This window comes from Rhodotorula toruloides (genome assembly GCF_000320785.1).
Source record: "Rhodotorula toruloides NP11 unplaced genomic scaffold Scaffold18, whole genome shotgun sequence".
Lineage (NCBI taxonomy): Eukaryota > Fungi > Basidiomycota > Microbotryomycetes > Sporidiobolales > Sporidiobolaceae > Rhodotorula > Rhodotorula toruloides.
The window spans coordinates 350,567-364,345 of record NW_015622978.1 but is presented as its reverse complement, the minus strand read 5'-3'; the positions used below and the strand labels follow the sequence as shown (position 1 = coordinate 364,345).

Sequence of the window (13,779 nt, the reverse complement as noted above, 5' to 3'; positions counted from 1 at the left end):
CGACATAAACGGGGTTTTCGGGCGCGAAAGGCGAAAGAGGCGGGCGGAGGCGCTGGTGAGGGCGGCAGCGGGGGGTATTTACATGACGATGGAGGGCTCGTAAATGGACGACGAGAGGGACTTGTGCGGGAGGACCGAGGCTGTGGGGAAGTGAGACGAAGGTTAGCTCGCGAAGTTCCGTCCGGCCGTTCTCGAGCGGCCCGCCACCTGGAAAGCGTAGAGTGAGAGAGAGACTCACCTCCGTTCACATACACTTCGTCCTTGACCGCCACATCGTCGCCAAGAACGGTCGTTCCCTCGACTCGGGCCCACCTGCGAGGTTAAAAAGGTCAGTTCCGGGTCGGGTTTTCGAATTCTGCTCAACTGTGCGCACCTGCCGACGCTGGAAGACCATCCGATGATGCTGGACTGGACAAAAGCATGCGCCTTGACACGCGCGCCGTCGAGCAAGACGCAGCGCTGGAGTCGGGCACCCGCGCCAACCTGGCAGTTGGGACCGACGATGACGTTCGGTCCGATGACGGCGGTGGGGTCGACGGTCGCGGTCGGGTGGATGATGACGTTGCCGGCGACGACGGCGTCGTGCTTGGCGGGGTCTGCGAGTTCGGGCGACTTCTTCGAGGTGAGGTACGAGAGGTAGAGGCACGTTCCGGTGAGGTAGTCCTTGGGCTGTCCGATGTCCATCCAGAAGCCCTCGAGGTCCATCGAGTGGAGCTGGCGGTCGCGCGCCATGGCGGGGAAGATCTCGGACTCGATCGAGGTCGGCTTGACTTCGATGCGGTCGAGGATCGAGGGGTTGAAGATGTAGATTCCGGCGTTGATGCGGTTTCCGACGTACTCCTTGGGCTTCTCGACGAACCGGTCGATCGTGCTCTGGCCCGGGACGGTGAGGACGACACCGTACTTGGACGGCTCGTCAACCTTGGTCACCATGATGGTTCCCTCGCCGCCGTGCGCGAGGTGGAAGTCGCGCAGCTCCTCGAACGGGTACGAGCACGTCACGTCCGAGTTGAGGACGAAGAACGGCGCGTCGTCCTTGCCGAGGACGTCGCGCGCGAGCGCGAGCGGGCCAGCCGTGCCGAGAGGCTCGTTCTCGACCGAGAAGGTGATGGTGATCTGCGCATGAACACGCTGGTGAGAATGTGGAATCCCCGACGCGAAAGAAGAAGAAGAGTCGGAGGCGGTGCTGCTCACGTTGTACTTCTCCTCGTACTGCTTCAACACCGAGATCATGACCTCCGGGCGGCTGCGCGACGTTGCATGTCAGTACGACGTCGTGCACGGACCGTCGAGACAGGATCGCGATCCTGGCCCCTCGGTGAATGCGGGTCCTGCGCTTTCGCGGAGAACGCAAGCGGGGCGGACTCACTAGTTGACCGCGAGGACAATGTGCTTGACGCCAGCCTGCGTGCGTACACAGCAGACGCGTCAGCACGTCGAACGCTTTAAAGGAGGGGAAGGGAAGCGCACCTTGACGAGGTTCTCGACGAGGTGGAGGATGATGGCCTTGTTGGCAAAGGGAACGAGGGGCTTGGGGTAGGTGAGGGTGAGGGGGCGGAGACGCGTGCCGAAGCTGTAGACCATGCACCGTTGTCAGCGTTGCACGTTCTCGTCGAGCGAGAGTTGGAGGGACGCGATCGGACGTGTCTGGTCCGGGAACGCGGCGCAGGGAGAGCGAGGACTTACCCGCCGACGAGGATGAGGGCCTTGAGGTCACCGGGCATTTTTGTCGAGCTGCACGAGGTTCGCAAGGAGGGAGGGCGAGCGAGGTGTGAGCGGGAGATCAAGAGGCTGGCGGTGGGCAACGGTGGACCCGCTGCGGGTCGCTCGTTCGCGCGCGGGCGAGGTGGGTGGTGTAGCTCACTGTGAGGAGTGTAGAGGAAGGGTAGAGTGGGCGTGGATCTGCGCAACGGCACGAGGAAGAGGTGAGCGGTCAGAGAGCAAGAGCGAGAGAGGCGCGACCGACACGCGCTCGTCGACGAGTGGCCTCGAGCGGGTAGTCCGGGTGTGCGTGTGCGAGTTGTAGAGTGCTGTACTCACGAGGGAACGGTGACCAGGGCAACAGCAAGCTCAAAGACTAGGAGAAGAGGCGAGAGAGCGAGAGCACCCTCGAACGAATGGCCAAACGAACCGAGACAGTCCGGAGAACACACACAAGGAAAACAATTGCCAACATATTCACGATGACACGCCTCGCATCTTACACGCACGCGCCGTCTGTCCGTGGCCGCAACAGACGTTCGCGCTCTGTCCCTCGCACCCGCACGCTGGCCTCCTCGTCGTCCTCGTCCTCCTCCTCCGCGGCCAGCAACGCACCCCGATCACCCAGCGATCCACCTCCGTCTCCTCTCCCCGCGCCCGCCGCAGCCTCCGCATCCTCCTCCTTCCCTCCACTGCCTCGTCGTCCGCGATACAACGCGAAATGCTGCACGACGAACAACGCGTCGAACGCGAGCGCGAGGAGGCTTAGGCCGCTGCGACGAATCACATTGGGTGAGCGTTGGACCGGAGGGGCGAGGGGATGGATGGGGACGAACAGTTTGCCTGGGTTGCCGGTGATGCCTGTCCAGTCTCCGTCAATCCACGAGTCGAGGACGAGTTGGGTTCTACCTCCCACCCAACAAGCTCATCAGCTCTTCCCTGATCATTCGAGGGAGAGCTTGGAGACCAACTCACAGACTAAGCAAACCCCCCGTCGCGTCAAGCAAGATATTCTCAATGCTCCACCCGACCGTACTCTTCCGCTGATAATTCACCCAAGCTTGGGGTACCATCTTGGCTGCCGAGACGTAGAGTTTGACGGAGGAGAGGAAGAGGACGAGCGAGAGCCAGGAGAGGCGGGGGGTCGTGGCGAGGAGTGTGAGAAGCGAGAGGGAGAGGAAGAGGACGAGGAGGATGAGGCGGTTGTAGGGTGAGAGACGCTGGGAGGGGTCGCGCTGCACTCCATCCACTCACCCCGTCAGCCCGTCCTCCCTTCTCGTTGGCAAGCTCAGAGAAATGCACCTGATAGACCCAGCTCTGGCCCCACGTCAACCCCGCCACCACACACGCATGCACAGCAAAGACGACGTCGTTGAGTTGCACCTGGGGGTTGTGGCCGTCGTGGCGGGCGCGGTAGGAGGCGCGGACTGTCGACGACGAGTAGAGGGCTAGGTTGGAGATCTGCGCGGGGAACGTGAGCGGAGAAGGAGGGACGAAGAGGGGGAGAGGACGGACAGAGTAGCAGAGGAAACCGACCGGGTTGAGGGTGAGGAAGTCCTGCTCGTTTACTTGAAGTCGTCGGCTGCGGTTTGCCTTGAGAGCGTGTGTGAGGAAACGCACTATGCTCAACCCCGTCACGCTCTTCCTCCGCCAGTTCAGGATCAACTGGGGGTAGAACCTGTCGAAGCACAAGCAGTGAGCTACCGTCCCCGACGTCCATATCAGGGGAGCGATCGCGCGCACGAAATGGACCAAGCAGCTGTGTATGTCCAACCTAGCAGGCTGTACGAGCACAGCGAGCAGAGTTAGCCAAGTCTGGCGTGATGAGGAGAGCAAGAGAGCGGGGACTTGCTGCGACAGCGCGGCCCAGAAGAAGAGCATGCCGGCGTTTGCCTGGCCTCCGTAGCCGCACAGAAGTCGTCAAGGAGCACAAAGAGCAAGGAGAGCGCGAGCGAGTCCGTCGTTCGGGAGCAACCTGCTGGTTCGCCTCGTCCACCGCTCCAGCTCGCGGCGTCACCCATCCGGCAGTCTCGCGAAAGCGCTCATAGCCGTCTACAGTTCTTACGGTGCGTCCTGCGTCTATCTCCCGTGCCGCCGAGTCCTGTTGTCGCCTTCTCCTGCTTCATCTCTCCGAGGCTGCTTACGGGGCACGCGAGGCGGGACACGGCACTGCGGGCGGCTCGCGGGATGCTCCACGGTTGCAAATACGGTTCACGAAGCTGACTAGCTCGTCTTTCGCCCTACAGCTTCCCTTTCGCGCCCTCCATCTCCCACTGCTCGGACACCGCCCCCTCCCTGCCCTCCTGCCTCCCCTTTCCTCCTCATTCCCTGCACGATGAACGCCCCCGGCGCCCAACCTTCCCGCGCCGGCGCACCCGGCGCACAAGCAAACCCCGCCGTCGAGTACCTCTGCGCCGACTGCGCCGCTTCGAACGAGATCAGGGCCAGGGAACCGATTAGGTGTAGGGAGTGTGGGTGCCGGGTTATGTACAAGAAGAGGATCAAGAGGAGTGCGTCGCGACGTTCCGCTGGTTTCGTCGAAGTTGGGACGTGCGAGCTGACGAGGTTGTGCTTGGTCGTCGTCTCTGCGCACAGTGGTAAGTCCCGCTCTACTCGCCTTGCGGATGCGCAAGAGTAATGTAGTGACGTTCCTCCACCGCAGGTCCAGTTTGAGGCGCGATAGTCGTCTCCTCCTCCTCCGACCAATCCTCCTCGCCTTCTACTCCACCCCCTCGCATCTCGCCTCGCCTCTCCATTTCAGCTACGCTCTCCCTCCTCGGTCTAGTGCAGCCCGAGCGAGCTGTATCAACAGTCATCCTCTTGCAAGGTCATGCCTTTGCATCCCCAGTGACCTCTCAAGAAGCCGCATTCTCATGCTCGCGAGATCCCTCGACGACCGAGCAACTTCGAGCGGTTCCTCTCTTTCATTATGGATGCCTGCGATCTGCGAGTTCATACCGTTCATTACACGGTTGCGGAGAGAGGTAATCATTGCAACTCGTCTCCTGGAGCTCGTCGTTGCGTGTGCGAGCGAGGCTGGCTGGCGAGAGAGCGGTTTTCGTTCGTCTGCACTGTACAGAGCGTTCTTTGATCGTACACTGCTGCCTGTATCGCTTTAATCCTGCTGCTCGTCGCACACCTCGCGACCCTTGGTGTCCTCCGCACGACTCCATCCACCTCTGTCGACCACCTCGCCTCTCTCGCTCCGCCAGCTCCGGAACAAGCCCAGCCTGCACCGCTGCGCCCAGTCGCTCGACTCGGCTCACCCAGCCAGCGCCGGGCCATGATGGCGCCTCTCGTCGCGGCAGCCGGAGGGCGATCGCTCCTCGAGCAAGCGACGAGGCTGGCGGTCACAATGGCGCAAGGGGCGCGCGGTGGGATGGGAGGAACGAAGGGGATGGTTCAACTGGCACGAGGTGCGTACGCTCACTCGGAAGCGGGCTGACGACATGCTTCGTCCGCTGTGGGAAGGACGAGGCGAGTGTCTGCGACGACAGCGACGGAAGGGTCCGGCCGGGCGGACTTGCGCATTCGAGAGAGGACGCTGGACGCAGGTCTCAAGCGTCTCCGGCTGCATCGTACGGGCAGGCGAGCGACAGGGCCGACCCTCGTCCCCTCGAGGGCTCTCTCGAGGATGACAGCGCCGGAACGCACCGTGCCGTGATCGACGCACGCGAGCAGTGCTGACACCGAAACTCTCTATCTGTGTGTGCGTCGCAACAGATGCGAAGCCGACACTCGGACGGTTACCCTGCTGTCCTCGTCCTCTTCCCTTGTCGCCGCCCCGGCAGCCTCGCTTTGCCATGCCTCGACATCCGCACGTACGCTCGTCGAACGCGTACGCTCGACATACAGCCGTCGTAGGGTCGACGCTGCTCGTCGTGCTCGGCGGAGGGGCCGTCTTGTCCAAACCGCTACTCATGCAGGACGAGGACGATCCAGTCGCGCCGTCTTCTGCACGACCTAGCTTCTCGTCGACTCGATCAGCTCACAACAAGTGGCTCTCGTCGGCGGGAGGACATGGAAGTCGGAGACCGAGCGAAGTGAGCGTCTCGACGCAGACGAGCGGCGACACGGCTTTCGAGGATGCGGACGAAGGGTCGGACAGGGCTTGGGGGTCGCGGACGAGTTCGTGGTCGAACTTGCGGGCAGCGTCGTCGCGACGTGGCTCGAATGGAATCGCGGATGGGCACCCTGGACTTGCCACCATCTTCGACAACTCGCCCTTCATCCCGACCGTGCCGTTGGTCGACGACTTGGGTTCGCCTGAGATCTCGTACGGCTATGCGCGTGGGAGTCCAGGGCGGGATCAGGAGCGTGAAGGGTTCGTCCAGGAGGAGCGGGAGCACGAGGAGGACTCGACGGACGAGGACAAGCGCGGTATGAACCTCTCGCGTCGATCGCACTTTCGCACGTCCTGGCACGACCGCTTTTCCAAGCTCGCGGAGGACATTCGAGTCGAACCAGCTCACGACGCCGACCCGCTCGACATCGACCTCGACTTTCTCAAGTTCGGGTCGTCCGAGCCGTCCTCCTACATCCCGCCCGCCCGCATGCCGACCATCTACGACTTTGCCGAGATCACCGAAGCACCGATTACGCGCCAAGTCTCGCCGCCAGACGACTCGCCTCTCGCCGACTCCTCCGCCCGCTCAGGAACACCCTCCCTCTCCCTCACACCGTCCATCTCATCCTCGTTTCCTTCGCCAAGCACGCCACACCTCTCGCACGTCTCATCACTCTCAGACGGCAACCCCGCATCTCCCGCACCTTCCAGCACTGCGACCCTCTCTCTCCCGCCCGGCGCCGGTACTCGCCGCTCAACTTCTCCCAGCTACCTCGTCCCCGGCCCGCGCCCGCCGCTTGACCGCCAAACGTCAGACGACGTCGTCGCCTCTCGCCGGTTGTCGAGCGGACCCGGCGGGATGAGCTCTTCAAAATCGACGAACCGATTGTCGGCGATTTTGACGGGCGGGTTGGGTTTTGGGCGCAGTCGGACAAACACCGATGCTGGCGACGGAGTGCGGCGACGACGAACAGGCTCAGACACCTTGCCGTCGCCTCGTTCCGCACCTCTCTCTTCCGTGCCGTCCTTCTCGTCACTCACTCGAAGCGAGTCGCCGCAGCCTCTTCGCTCGCACTCGCCTTCCCTCCGCCGCGCCTCTCCTCCTCCTCCCGCCGCTCGCCCGCCTCCCTCTACGTTCGCATACTCCTCTCTCACCCATTCGCCCGATTCGAGCCGGACATGGCGTTCGACGATGGACAACCGAACGTACTCGCGCCTCCTTGCCTCGTACGGCGATGTCGAGATGCGGCGTCAGGAAGTCATCTGGGAGCTGAGCGAGACGGAGCGCATGTTTCTCGAGTCGATCAAGGGCGTCATGCAGCTCTTCACGGTGCCGCTGAGAAGTCGGAACGGCACGTGGGTCAAAAACGTCCCGCCGCCCGTCTCGCGCCTGCTCGAATGGCTCGACGAAATTATCGTCCTGCATTCGCAGATGCTCCGCACCCTCCAGCGCGCGCAGGAACACCAATCGCCCATCGTCACCCACCTCGCCGACTCGCTCCTCCCTTTCGTCTCCCGCCTCGAAGCCTACCAACCCTACCTCATTCGCTTCGAAGTCGTCACCAACTTGATTGACGAGCTTGCGGCGAACCCGCTCGACCGGTTTGGCGAGTTTGTCAGGCTGCAGAGTGGCAGGCCTGAGTGTGGAGGGTTGTCGCTTGCGAGCTTCTTGCTCAAGCCGGTACAGCGGTTGATGAAGTACCCGCTCTTTTTCAAGGTGCGTTGCCCTTAAACCTGACCCACCGTGTCGAGCTGACCTCCTCCCTACACAGCAATTCTGCGACCTCACGCCTCGCGACCACCCCGACTTCAGCGCCACCCTCGTCCTCTACCAATCGACCGACTCGATGATTCGCGCACTGGAAGAGGTCAAGGCTCGCGAAGACGAGTACGAGGAGCTCAAGGCGCTCGAGACGCGTCTGCGTGGGCTGCCCGAGGGGTTCAAGCTCGCGAAGCGGGACAGGGAGCTCGTCTTGCAGGGCACGCTGAAGCAGGTGCACGTACCTGAGCGGGACAGGGCGGTGTTGAAGATGGATGCGAGGGCGAGGGCCAAGGCGCAGGCTGTGCGGGACCAGCAGGCTCGTCGACCGAATGGCGCCCCAGGTCCGCGACTTCGCACGTCGCTTCCTCCTCCGCCGCTTCTCACACCTCGCGACGGCTCGAGACCGGTATCAACTGTATCTGCCGACTCAAGCTCGAGTTCTGTTTCGGCTGGCTCGTCATCCGCCGCGACTTGGACGTCAGACACCTCGTCGAACGGGTGGATTTCGCCGGCGACGCCGGTATCGAACAATGGCGTCGATCGCGGAGGGTGGAAGCGCCGGCCGACCTCGATGATCTCGACTGCCTCCTCCGCCTGGAGCGAAGACTGGCGCCCTCCCCCTCCGGCTCTTTCCGACTCACACTCGCACACCGGCACGATCAAACCTTCCAAGCGCCCCTCCTCGCCGCCTTCCTACTTTCCCCCTCTCACGACGTCCTCAACTCGTCTCCTCAAGACCCGCGCGAAGGAATCGACGGTTCAAGTCTTCGTCTTCTCTGACGTCGTTATCCTCGCGACTCCCAAGCGAGACGACTTGTCGAAGATGCTGAAGGGGTCGAGGACGAGTTTTCGCGAGGGTGCGGACAAGGCGGCGAGTTTCAAGGTGCTGGAGGGTGTTGGCGTGGCGCGCGTGTTGGGCGTGACGGACTTTTCCGGCAAAACGGGTGCGCATCATGTCCTTCTCGCGGTCTCGAGCTCGACTGACAGTCTCCTTTGCAGAGCACGAAAGTCTCGTCGAACTTGACTTGGCGCCGGTCCTCAAGGATTCTGCGCGACTCGTTCCCGGCTCGACAACTAGCTCCATCTTCCTCACGCTCCCGGCTACCTTGACCCCCTCGCCGGGGTCTTCCACATTTCCCACCGCTTCCCGCCCAGGCTCGGCACACGGCACGCCCTCCCCTTCTTCCCCCTCGACCGCCCACCTCGACCGCCAGCGCTGGCTGCGCGCCTTCTCTCTCCCGCTCGACTTTGCACAACAGCAGTCCCTCGCCTCGCCTTTGAACGGCTGTACGACGCCCATCACGCAAGCCGAGCGACACTTTGCCTCGACTGCCCCGTCGACCTCTCTGCGCGGCCGCGAGGGTGCCGACACCGAGCGCGAGTGGTGGACGCAGCGTCTGCGCATCGTGAGGAAGGAGATGGCGGCTGAGGGACGGTTCGTCTCGCCCGAGACGGTCAGCCCTGAGTGGGCTTTGGCGAAGTTGGCCCCGTCGTCGTTGTCGGCGTCGACTCGGGCTGCGACGGGCTTCCAGGCTGGCAGGGTGCCCGAGGCTGGTAGTGCGGATGGGCATGGTCTCGGCATCGACTCGCTGGCGTACTCGTTCGGCAGCGGCGGAGGGAGGAGGAGGACTTAGACGGATGATTCTCTCGCCTGGGCATCGTATTCTCGCATCACTCACGACCTCTCTGTACCGACTCGTTCACGCCCTGACTCCCCTTGTTGGCATTCCCTTCTATTGGCCGCTGTAATGCTCCCTGTTCTCGGATTGTCCGTCGAGGCTGTGCGCTGCCCTCGTCGTCGCTTCCCGTGGTCGCTCTCGCTCTTCTCGCTGCGCTCTGCTGGCCTTCGCGTGCTTCGCTAATCACTAGACTCGACTCGAGCGACTCCCAGAGACCCGCAGACCCGCACTCTGTCGACCCCTTTTTCGAACCCTCGAAACCATCCCCTCCTCATCTCGCAACGACCCGACACCCTCCCACACGCTCCCAAAGGCCATGCCGGCCTATCCACCGTCAGGGCAGGGCCACCAGGGCTACCAGGACCCGTTCTCAGACCGCCACTCGCCGCGCCCGCCGCACGGCAACCCCCTGAACGCGTCCGACCCGCGTCTCGTCTACGGTCAGGCCCCGTCCGCGCAGACTCCGAGCCAGCAGCAGCAGCGCCCGACTGGCTATGCTCTCCATGACAACCCCTCCTACGCGACCAGCATGCAGACTCTCCCGACCGGAAGCTCCTACTCGCTCGCCGGTGGAAAGGAGTTCTACGACGACGGGGTCTACCCTGACGAAGACACCGAGAGCAAGACGCCCCTCAGGAGCGAGTTCGGAGTGGGACACGGCGTGCAGGGTGGATACGACCCGGACCAGCCTCTGTGCGTCCAGGCGACTCGACTCGAGGACCCTCGAATCCGTTGCGAAGCCGCAGCAGGATATTCTTGCGCGGTTCTCCTCGAGCGATACGGCTCCTATTGCACTCTCTGACTTTTCACTGACTCTGTCATACCTACAGGTACGCTCCCGGCGGCTACTCGCCTCACCCAGCCGGCAGCTACTCGGCCCAGTCTGCCTACTCGCAGGGATCCCGCTTGCTCTCGCGCAAAGAGACGTCTGCCGAGGTGCGTCAAGCAGCTTCGAATGCTTTTGTTGCTCGGGCTGATGTCCTCAAACGACGTGCGCAGGCCTGGAAGCAGCGGCAGAGGATCAACCCGAAACGCGCGCAGACGAAGAAGGTCAAGCTCACGCAGGGTGCGCTGCGCCCCTCCTCTCTCTCCTAATGTGCAGCGTACTGACACTGTTGTATTCCGTATCGCCGCCTCCTTCGCCTCTCGCTCTGGCCGACCTTCTCGACTCTTCACTTCTCGCTCTAACCAGGCAACTACATCGTCGAGCACCCTGTCCCGACCGCCGTCCGCAACGCCAACCTCTCGAGCGGCTCGCGCGGCGGGCCAACCGAGTTCTCGCACCTCCGCTACACCGCTGCGACCTGCGACCCGAATGACTTTACTGCCGAGGTGGGCCCTCGGTTCTCCGCCCTCACAGCTCATCACGAGGACTGACGACTTTGGAGCTCGCAGAATGGCTACAGCTTGCGCGCGTCCTCGTACGGCCGTGAGACGGACCTTCTCGTCTGCATCGTGCGTCGGCGATCCCTGCGCTTTTTTTGTTCCAAACCGTGAGGTGGTTCTGACCGCTGCCATTGGCCGTAACGTCGTACAGACCGCCTACAACGAGAACAAGATCCTCCTCGCGCGAACTCTGCACGGCCTGATGCTCAACATCCGCGACATGTGCAAGGGCAAGTGGTCCGAGTTCCGCAAGAAGGCTGAGCGCGGCGGCGTTGAGGGTGGGAAGCAGGGTGAGGCGTGGAAGAGAATTGTGGTGTGCTTGGTGTTTGACGGCATCGACCCGGCGGACAAGAACACGCTCGAGTGAGTTCAGCGAGATCCTTGTCCGGTTTTGCGAAAGAGGCTCTGCTGACCTGGTTTCTTGAACCTTTCGCGGCACAGTGTCCTGGCGACAATCGGTGTCTACCAGGACGGCATCATGCAGAAGTCGGTCGACGGAAAGGAGACTGTCGGTGCGTCTCCCGCTTACTTTCGCCCTCGTTTCCCGATCTCTCCCTGACTCGCCTCTCTCGCAGCCCACATCTTCGAGTACACGTCGCAGCTGTCGGTCTCGCCGAAGCCTGCACTCGTCGAGCCGCACCCGAACGACCCGAACAACCTCGTCCCGGTCCAGATGATCTTCTGCCTCAAGCAGAAGAACGCCAAGAAGATCAACTCGCACCGTTGGCTCTTCAACGCTATCGGACGCCACCTCAAGCCCGACGTCGTCTGCTTGCTCGACGCCGGCACGAAGCCCGGGAAGAGGAGTATCTACTACCTCTGGGAGGCGTTTCACCACGACAAGCACCTCGGCGGCGCTGCAGGCGAGATCCACGTGCGCTTGAGAGTGTTCCTGCGTCTGGATACGGCGACTGACGCGAGTCGAGTGGATGCAGGTCATGCTCGGCAAGGGCGGTCGCAAGCTGCTCAACCCGCTCATTGCGGCCCAAAACTTCGAGTACAAGATGTCGAACGTCCTCGACAAGCCTACCGAGTCGGCGTTCGGCTATGTCGCCGTCTTGCCCGGAGCCTTCTCCGCCTACCGCTTCACCGCCATCCAGGGTCGCCCGCTCAACCAGTACTTCCACGGCGACGGCACGCTCGCTGCGAGGCTCGGGCCGAAGGGAACGGACGGCATGACCATCTGGATGAAGAGTGCGTTGCGTTCCGTCCCAGTCGTTGCGCAGGGGTAGGCTAACGACTTGGCGCCCGACAGACATGTTCTTGGCCGAGGACCGCATCCTCTGCTTCGAGCTCGTCGCCAAGGCCAACGAGAGCTGGGTTCTCGGCTACGTTAAGCCGGCCAAGGGCGAGACGGACGCGCCCGAAACGGCCGCCGAGCTGATTGGCCAGCGCAGGCGTTGGCTCAACGGCTCGTTCGCTGCAGGCGTCTACTCGCTCGTCCACTTCGGCAGGTACTACAAGAGCAACCACGGCATCCTCCGCTTGTTCTTCCTTCACATCCAGGCCATCTACAACACGATCAACCTCATCATGTCGTGGTTCGGTGCGTTGGCCTCCCCCTCCTCTCCGATCGTGCCCTCGCTCACCGTTCGCCTCACACGCAGCCGTCGCCAACTACTATCTCACGTTCTCGATCATCATCACTATCGTCGGCACCTCGCTCCGCTCGCCGAACGACATCGCCGGAGGCGACCCCGACACGATCAAGTGCTGGTCGGGAAGCTTCCTCCAGGACGATAGCGGCAACTCGTTCGACTGGCTCGCACTCGTCAAGTGAGTGACTGTATCGTGCTACTCGTTTAGATCGCAAAGCGACACAGCTGACCTTGTACTCTCGTTCGCAGCTGGCTCTTCCAGGTTATCTGTTCGTTCCAGCTTCCGAGCGTCCAGGCCGTTCGGAAACTGACCCAGCCCGCCCGCAGACCTCATGTTCCTCGCCCTCCAGGTCATCCTGGCACTTGGCAACCGACCCAAGGCGGAGAAGCTCACGTACACGATCTCGATCGCCGTCTTTGCCTTCTTCTCGCTCTACCTCATCTTCTGCACAGTCATCCTCACGATCAAGGCGTTCTGTCCCATCGGCTCCATCCTCGCGAAGAACTCGGGCTCGTCGATCAACGTCTTCCTCGGCAGCACCTACGGTCCGATTTTCGCGGGAATTGCCGGTACCTTCGGTGCGCCGTGCTTGTGTGCTCCACATGGGTCTACTGCTGACGCTCGTGGTCACAACAGGCGTCTACATCGTGTCGTCGCTCCTCTACCTCGAGCCGTGGCACTTGCTTCACTCGATGCCGCAGTTTCTCCTCATCGCACCGTCATTCACCAACATCCTCGTGCGTCTCCAAACCACTACAGCGTGATCAGAAGCGAGGCGCTGACCAGCTCGACGCCGCAGAACATCTACGCCTTCTGCAACCTTCACGACGTCTCGTGGGGCACGAAGGGTTCGGACAAGGTCGACACGCTTCCGGCGGCGCAGTCGAAGAAGGATGGAGAGGAGAAGGTCGTCGAGACGCACGAGAAAGTGCAGGAGGGTGCGTCGAGACTTGACATCGAAGCTGACCTCCGCTGACCTTCCCTTCGCAACCTCGCAGATATCGACCTGGGCTTCAAGGCTACCGTTCTGCGTGCTGTAGAGCCGTTTGTCGAGGAAGAAGAAGTTGTCACACCGACAATGGATGACCGGAACAAGACCTTCCGCACCCGCTTCATCTGCGTCTGGCTCTTCATGAATGCCTGCCGTGCGTCAGCCGCCTTTCTTCTGAGGTTCCTACTAATGCTATGGACATCCTGCAGTCGCGCTTGCCATCACCAGGCTCGGATCCTCGGCGAGATCACGCTAGTAAGCCGATTTTCCCCCAAACTTCGTCTTCTGGTTCCTCCCGCTCATCCGGACCCATTCCCAGCTTCCAGGCAATCCTGTGGACGACTTTCGGGCTGTCGACAATCCGCCTGTTGGGAATGTTGTGGTAGGTCGACCGGATGGACCTCTTAAAAGCCTCTGAGGCCTTACTGACGATTTTCGCTGCTTCTTGTCTCCTACGCGCCTGTTTCGCGCGCGCCTGCCTTCTTTTTTGTGGCATGCGCTTACAGGTTTCTGGTCGGCGAATGGGTGTTCAGGGCGGCGCGATTCTGCGCTCGCGGACGTCGTTGAGGTCGAGGAGGAGGTCGGGAGGAGTTGC

General features: G+C 62.3%; 5 protein-coding genes across 5 annotated transcripts; 3 read left to right on the top strand and 2 right to left on the bottom strand.

Moving 5' to 3' along the window:
* Nucleotides 1–78: 78 nt before the first annotated feature.
* Nucleotides 79–1,724, bottom strand: RHTO_02463 (mannose-1-phosphate guanylyltransferase; the record flags this gene model as incomplete). Its single annotated transcript, XM_016416138.1, has 7 exons — nucleotides 79–140; nucleotides 239–312; nucleotides 374–1,116; nucleotides 1,195–1,246; nucleotides 1,370–1,404; nucleotides 1,471–1,573; nucleotides 1,687–1,724. 7 exons carry the CDS (start codon nucleotides 1,722–1,724, stop codon nucleotides 79–81), a joined length of 1,107 nt encoding a protein of 368 aa, XP_016271966.1.
* Nucleotides 1,725–2,200: 476 nt separating this feature from the next.
* Nucleotides 2,201–3,582, bottom strand: RHTO_02462 (cystinosin; the record flags this gene model as incomplete). Its single annotated transcript, XM_016416137.1, has 8 exons — nucleotides 2,201–2,474; nucleotides 2,538–2,606; nucleotides 2,677–2,936; nucleotides 3,004–3,162; nucleotides 3,217–3,258; nucleotides 3,322–3,379; nucleotides 3,445–3,483; nucleotides 3,554–3,582. 8 exons carry the CDS (start codon nucleotides 3,580–3,582, stop codon nucleotides 2,201–2,203), a joined length of 930 nt encoding a protein of 309 aa, XP_016271965.1.
* A 454-nt stretch (nucleotides 3,583–4,036) lies between these two features.
* On the top strand, nucleotides 4,037–4,384 carry RHTO_02461 (DNA-directed RNA polymerases I, II, and III subunit RPABC4; the record flags this gene model as incomplete). Its single annotated transcript, XM_016416136.1, has 2 exons — nucleotides 4,037–4,213; nucleotides 4,364–4,384. 2 exons carry the CDS (start codon nucleotides 4,037–4,039, stop codon nucleotides 4,382–4,384), a joined length of 198 nt encoding a protein of 65 aa, XP_016271964.1.
* A 600-nt stretch (nucleotides 4,385–4,984) lies between these two features.
* Nucleotides 4,985–9,163, top strand: RHTO_02460 (Rho guanyl-nucleotide exchange factor; the record flags this gene model as incomplete). Its single annotated transcript, XM_016416135.1, has 4 exons — nucleotides 4,985–5,117; nucleotides 5,425–7,484; nucleotides 7,540–8,473; nucleotides 8,529–9,163. The coding sequence occupies 4 exons, from the start codon at nucleotides 4,985–4,987 to the stop codon at nucleotides 9,161–9,163; spliced, it is 3,762 nt and encodes a 1,253-aa protein (XP_016271963.1).
* A 361-nt stretch (nucleotides 9,164–9,524) lies between these two features.
* RHTO_02459 (chitin synthase, glycosyltransferase family 2 protein) lies at nucleotides 9,525–13,751 on the top strand (the record flags this gene model as incomplete). Its single annotated transcript, XM_016416134.1, has 19 exons — nucleotides 9,525–9,901; nucleotides 10,039–10,144; nucleotides 10,208–10,274; nucleotides 10,401–10,540; nucleotides 10,604–10,663; nucleotides 10,746–10,957; nucleotides 11,036–11,106; nucleotides 11,170–11,468; nucleotides 11,530–11,788; nucleotides 11,850–12,140; nucleotides 12,202–12,370; nucleotides 12,442–12,461; nucleotides 12,520–12,771; nucleotides 12,830–12,930; nucleotides 12,993–13,131; nucleotides 13,192–13,338; nucleotides 13,394–13,439; nucleotides 13,504–13,566; nucleotides 13,691–13,751. The coding sequence occupies 19 exons, from the start codon at nucleotides 9,525–9,527 to the stop codon at nucleotides 13,749–13,751; spliced, it is 2,880 nt and encodes a 959-aa protein (XP_016271962.1).
* Nucleotides 13,752–13,779: the final 28 nt, after the last annotated feature.